Below are 6,911 nucleotides of genomic sequence, written 5' to 3' on the forward strand. Positions count from 1 at the left end.
GACCTGGCAGAGAGAGTAAAAGTATGGCAAGATCAGGTATTCTTTAGATCTTAGTAATGGTTTTTGAAAAGCTGACCATCAGCATATAAGGAAAATGAAAATATATTGTGCATTCAGCAATTAAAGACACAAGTAAATGTTCTTTTGGTTGATAAGGATTGTGCCTTTAAGGCAGAGGATTACTTAATGATTTAGTAACAACACTGAAGGGTGTTGCTGATGGGCACATGGATCAGTAAGTCTCAGGGGGATGCCTGGCCTCAGTCCCAGAGGTGCTACTGGACAATGGATTGAATCCAGCAGAGATCAAGGACAGAAGGAAAGAGAATGGCAGAGGAAATGAGGATGCTGACAATTACAGGTGAAAAGAGATCCTCCCCTCTTGTCCTTTTACCACCAACCTAAGAGGTTATTTGCTCCAATGGGAAATCTGAAGGTGAATAGTCTTTCCCCACAACTCCAGACACTGCCTGAGAAGTTTAAACAACATCCTAAAGCTTCAGTCGAACAATAGTTAATGAAGAGGTGTCTAAGGGGCACAGCATGAGCTCTTCTTGCCTGTTGAGTTCTGTTGGCTTGGGAAGCTCACTGATCTACTTTTGCAAAGCCAATTAAACCAGATAGAGGTGCTTATTAAATAGGAACTGTCCTTTCCCCTTTTTAGGTGACTTAAACAGGGAATTCTGCATATCTGGCCTCATAAAGATGAATTCCTTTTATAGTCATTTCCCCAGTGGAAGTCAGCAAGGAAGGGAGGGAGGAATTTTTTTTTAATTTGATAAAATTTACTTAATTAATTTAGAATATTTTCCCATGGTTACATTATTCATGTTCTTTCTCTCCCCTCCTCCTACCCCCCTCCTATAACCAAGGAGCAGTTCCACTGGGTTTTACATGTGTCTTTGATCAAAACCTATTTCCATATTGTTAATGTTTGCACTAGAGTCTACATCCCCAGTCATATCCCCATCTAACCATGTGATTAAGCAGTTTTTCTTCTGTGTTTCTACTCCCACAGTTCTTCCTCTGAATGTGGATAGTGTTCTTTCTCATAAGTCCCTCCAGGTTGTTCAGGATCACTGCATTGACACTAATGGAGAAATCCATTACATTCGATTATACCACAGTGTATCAGTCTCTGTGTACAATGTTCTCCTGGTTCTGCTCCTCTCGCTCTGCATCACTTCCTGGAGGTTGTTCCAGTCCCCATGGAATTCCTCCACTTTATTATTCCTTTTAGCACAATAGTATTCCATCACCAACATATACCACAATTTGTTCAGCCATTCCCCAATTGAAGGGCATCCCCTCATTTTCCAATTTTTGGCCACCACAAAGAGTGCAGCTATGAATATTCTTGTACAAGTCTTTTTCCTTATGATCTCTTTAGGGTACAAACCCAGCAGTGCTATGGCTAGATCAAAGGGCAGACAGACTTTTATCAAAGGGAAATTCTTAAAAGAGGTAGGTTTGTGACCTGGACCTGTATGACTCATCACTCCCTCCCCTCACTCTCTTCTATCACTGTCTCTGACTGGTCTGGATCAGGACATTCTGGGTTCAGCTCAGTAGGAATGGATCAAGTGTTAGCTATGGACCTCCTATGATGCTCCACTACATGAACCCTGGTAGACTGACTAGTGTAGTTTGAGCTGAAAATTGGGCCAGTCCCAGAAGTTGTCCAGAAAATTATATTGACTCACAGAGTCATTCTTGGACTGGTGAGTGACACCCTTTCCACTAAGGAGCTTTGGATGTGGCTCTTGAGATGCTGAATTGAAAAGATGGACGAGCAGCAAACTAGGGGCATTAGGAAAACTTCATCTCTATAACAAATATCTTGATATTAGAGATTAAGGCAGCAAGGGTCCTTTTGCCCCTCTTGAGTTCAGGTTATTCCCAAGTGATCCCAAACCCCCATTTTTGTTTTACGGTTTGTTTGTTTGTTCCAAACCAAATCTTTGCCTCTAGTCTGGGGAGCCATGATTTCTCAGGTGCCCTTCTAGACTGAAAGCCAAGATCCCCCTCAGGCTCAAGCTTAGCCCTGAGAGTTTCAATACACAAGCCAGGGCAGTTTGTGGAGGGAAACAGAGCAATAAATAGATATGGGGTTGGTAAACATCCCAATTAGAACACATGCCTTGGCACCATCACTGTGATCTGATCCCATGTGATTGTGAAACTGTTTTGGACTGGCAAATCGATGACCTTGGCCTTCTCCTGTCAGGGCAAGAGATTTGTCCTAACAGCAATTGATTCTTATTCAGAAAATGGGCTGCTGAGGGCAGTGAAAAGTCCAGCTGAGACAGTCACCATCAAAGCCCTGACAACAGAGTCTTCTTTCCTGTAGGTCTTGCTGTAGCATTACAGGCCACTAGTTTGATTACAAAATGGGTTTGAGATTGGGCCTCCTTTCATCATAATCTCTGGGCTCTGCCTCTCCTGTCCTGCTTTGGGCAGCTGGCACTGTTGAATCCGGGGATGAACTCTTAGGAAACATCAACCCCTGCCCCCCAACTAGAATCAAATTGAGTGAGAGACAACAAGAATTAGGCTGTAAGTAATTTTTATTCCTTATTTATTCTAAGCTATTATTCTAGGATATTTATTCTTCTCAACAGAATGGCATGCACGTGGAGCTTCTTTCCTGAGAGAGAAGCCCAACAGTTGCACAGGCTTGCTAGTTTTTTTTTGTTTGTTTGTTTGTTTTTGCTCAAAACCATATAGTTGAGGAAGAAAGGTAGGCCGATCAGCTCTACAAATTACCCATGGGTCAGTGATGAAACAGTTCCTAGAATAGGGCTTATGGACTTCCCACAGTAAGCAGAAACAGGCTGCAGTTGGTTATATTGGTAGACCAGTTGCTTCATCTGGAAAGTCCCTACTCTGGGTTCATCTGACAATTGCTGTTCCCAAGTTTAGCTATAGGAGCAAAACAGTGTTGCTCTGTGAAGTGCATAGCATCAGGAGGCCATATCTAAGAAATTGCTGGAATGGAGAGCTGCCACCTTTCCTTAGGGCAAGGCTGAGTCATTAAAGATGCAGCTTCTTGGAGGTGGGACACATGATGCTGAATTTCACAGGTATGATGATGGCAGTGACTTTTGCAAAAATGAAATGAACAATACCCACACTAACTATTTGCTCTTGCTTGAACTTTCCTTGCTACCAGAGGTCCCTGATGCTACTGGAATGGGAGTCAGAGCAGATGGCCTTAGACAGAACAGAGTTTCCCCAATTCCAGAGCTCCCATCAGTCTCTGGGGGAAGGGTAGGAACAGGTGATTTAAACTATCTCCTAAATACCTCCAAACCAGAAAGGGTCAGGCCATCCAGGGAGGTTCTCATTCATAAACACAGCAGATGGTCTAGCTATATTACATATTAGGATCTAAAAGACACCAAGCACACCTCTTCTCCTAAAATGTCTTCCCAATTCTTCCTGAAATTTTATCCCTAGTGGGTCTTTCTTTTGGGTAAAGCATGGCCTCCTTTAGAGGACAAATATTTTATGAGCAGGATGATAATACATTGAAACAGTAATAATTGTATATGAGTTACCTTTGAGTTTTTCTCTGACAGAAGAAATGAGGCAGCATTAGGACCCTGGAGATGCTTTCCCCACCAAAGCTGAAAAAAAAAAGAAAGAAAGAATGAGGAGGCTGAGGTGACCAAAGATAAGTGCTCAGATGTCAGCTTTACTGGGATGGCCACCCTGCTGTGGAGATGACACTGTAGAATCACAGAACTCCAGAGAGAGGACCTAAAAGAACTAAAAAATTTCTCCACTTAAAGAGAGCAAGAAAGGGGAGTAAGAAAGGCCTCCAACTTCAGTGTAAAGAGAAGAGTCAGCTCTGGCTCCCCATTCTTCCTCCCACCTTCCTGTTAGGCGCCCTGCTTTTCCTCCCTACTCCTTCCCCACCCTGACTCCATACACACATTTCTTAGGTTGGAGAAATGTAGATATCCAAACCAGCATAACTGCTTCTGTAGGGCCCTGTAAGCACTATGAGAAACTCTTCCCCTATTATTTAAAATTGTGATAAATAAAAATACTCAAAACAATAGATCTCCACAGTGATCAAGTCCAACAATGTATGTATCTTTTTTGTTGTTGTTGTTTTTCTTTTTTTTTGTTTGTTTTTTTTAAGTTTATTTTTAACATTCATTTAAAGTTTGGATTCAAAATTCTTTCTCCCTCTAGCCCCTACCCTTCCTAGTGAGAAAGCAGGCAATATGATCCTCATTATTCAGTAATGTGCATCTCTTTCTACACCTTTTTGTCATCTCTCTGGCAAGAGGTGGGGAACAGGTTTCTTTGTGGGTCCTCTAAAAACTTGTTGGATGATCATTTTTAACAGAATTCTTAAGTCTTTCAGATTGCTTTTCTTGATGATGTTTTTCTTATATAAATCATTTTCTGCTCACTTTATTCTGCATGCATTAGTTTTGTGGATTCTCTGCAATCATCTTTTGTGATTTTTTATGGCACAATAATATTTATTTACATACACAATGCCAAAATTTGCTCAGTCATTCCCCAATTGATATATTCCTCTTTATATTTTTGTTCTTTTCTTATTTCTCTCCTTTTAATTATCTCTTCAGAATCTCAGAGTCTGCTTTGTTTGGAGATGCAATTCCCTTGCTGGTATTCTTCCTTTTTTTCACCCCTTTTTAAAACCCTTACCTTCTGTCTTAGAATCAATACAAATATCTGTTCCAAGGCAGTGGAGTGGTAAGGGTTAGGCAATGGGGGTTAAGTGACTTCCCCAGGGTCACACAGCCAGAAAGTGTCTGAGGTCCCATTTGAACCCAGGTCCTCCTGGCACTCTATCCCCTAAACCACCTGTTGCCTCTGTCTTTCCTCTTAATGTGCTATTTTCCCAACTCATATCTATTTGAGTTTAACATGTTTCCCTTTTCTACATTAGTGTAGAATTTTTTTCTTGTTTTCAAATACCTTTATAAATGGCAATTGAACTATGTAGTTTTAATTAGTCAGCATGGTTAATTTTTCCAATCTTTCATTATATATTTGAACAATATATCCTCTGGAATCCCATGATGATGGCAGAAGGGAAGGCCAAGCAACCTTAGGTAGAGACTCAATTTGAGCATAGTATAAGTCTATGGCCATTGCATGCAATAAAGCAAGTTACTTGTGATTGGTTGAAAAGGCCAAATTATATTTCTTAGGTAGGGTATAAAAATGTAAGCCCACCAATCCTGGAAGAAATTTTCTTCAATTCTGATTCCTTTTATTTTGCCTCCCCACCCTGCCTTTAAAGCCTCAAACAGAAACAATTCACACCAACGTCCTCTGTTTTTCTTATTTAACTCCCTCTATACCCTTTGAAGATGTTAAGATGCTGGGGGGGGGGGGGGACATTAGTTTTTCTGAAACCATCCTGTTTATCATTTCTTATAGCACAATGGTTGATTGGTTACTGTCCTTCCTATTCAAAAGAAGACCAAAATGACATCACTTTGTTAGGGTCGATGTATACTTTGTCCAACTGGCTGATCAGACCTATAAGAACATGGAAGGCTCTGTCACAGGTTGGGCACAAATAACTCATACAGCACAAAAGTATTCCATCAAAGCCATATGCCACAATTTGTTCAGCCATTCCCCAATTGATGGTCAGCCCCCCAATTTCTAAATCTTTGCCATCACAAAAAGCTGCCATATATATTTTTGCATTTATGTCCTTTTCTTTGATCTCTTTGGAATACAGATTCCGTAGTGGCACTAGGTTAAAGATTATACCAAATTTTGTAGACTTTTAGGCATAATAGTTCCAAATTGTTCTCCAGAATGGTTGGACTGTCACAACTCCACCAATAGTGGACACATTAGTGTCCCAATTTTCTCCACATCCCCCCAGTATTTTTCTTTTTTTCTGCCATAGTAGCCAGTCTGATAATGTGAGATGGTACCTCAAAGTTGTTTAATTTGCATTTCTTTAATCAATCGTGATTTAGAGCATTTTATTACATGGCTATTGATAACTTTGATATCTTCATTTGAAAACTGTTGAGATCTCTTGACTAGTAACTGTACTGTGATTCTTATTTTTATATTTTGGTTCAGTTTCCTTTATACTTGAGGAATGAGGCTTTTATCAGAGAAACTTGCTATACATTTCTGTCAGGAATTCTTATATATACATACCTCAAACCATTTTTCTGTTTTCATTCTAATTTTGGCTACATTGTTTTGTTGGTGCAAAACTTTTCCATTTCATATCATCAAAATTATATTTTCTACTATCATCTTTATCTCTTGTTTGGTCATACATTCTTCCATTATCCATAGATCTGAGATGTAAATTTTTCCAGACTTCCCTTGCTTATGAAATTAGGAAAGTAAGTGAATGGAAGCTGGGATTCTAATTAGAAGACTGGCAAAAGTTCAAGTCAGAGACTGAGGAAAGCCTGAATGGGCGGGGGGGCGGGGGGGGGGGGGGAGAGAAGGGGAAGGATTCTGTACGAAATAAAAATAAGAGATAAGGGAAGAGACACAGTCCTATTGTAGAGATAGAATTGTCAAGATTTGATGAAGCCAGCAATATGATTTTCCTAAAGCTAGGGTACCACCATGTCACTTCCTTCCTTATTTAAGAATAGTCAATAATCAGGAAAAACTATCTTAAATGTTTTCTATCAACTAGATTGCACTAGGTGCTATCTTTGATGTGCCTATCTTACTTTTGTGTGTTATTTCTGAACTGTTATTTTCTTTTCCCTTATAAATAAATACATATGCTGGCTTAAAACCAATGTAGGTGGAATACGGCAAGGGAAAGAGGATATGGATACTAGAAGAAGAAAAAATCTCTTTGGAATAAGAAAGAAAGAAAGAAAGAAAGAGAGAGAGAGAGAGAGAGAAGAAAGAGAGAGCGAAAG

At 40.0% G+C, this 6,911-nt stretch overlaps 1 protein-coding gene across 2 annotated transcripts in view; it reads left to right on the forward strand.

The window, feature by feature from the left end:
* The first annotated feature begins 2,228 nt into the window (after positions 1-2,228).
* Positions 2,229-6,911, forward strand: part of LOC100016733 (stonustoxin subunit alpha-like) — a 26,113-nt gene continuing 21,430 nt past the window's right edge. Inside the window, exon 1 of one of the 2 annotated variants that reach the window (XM_016426230.2) lies at positions 2,229-3,083. In XM_016426230.2, the coding sequence (XP_016281716.2) occupies positions 3,040-3,083 (44 nt within the window). In that variant the 5' untranslated portion in view covers positions 2,229-3,039. The remainder of the gene's footprint in view (positions 3,084-6,911) is intronic. The other variant, XR_008912348.1, reaches the window with a different exon arrangement.

The sequence above is a fragment of the Monodelphis domestica genome, chromosome 5 (assembly GCF_027887165.1).
Source record: "Monodelphis domestica isolate mMonDom1 chromosome 5, mMonDom1.pri, whole genome shotgun sequence".
NCBI classification, from domain to species: domain Eukaryota; kingdom Metazoa; phylum Chordata; class Mammalia; order Didelphimorphia; family Didelphidae; genus Monodelphis; species Monodelphis domestica.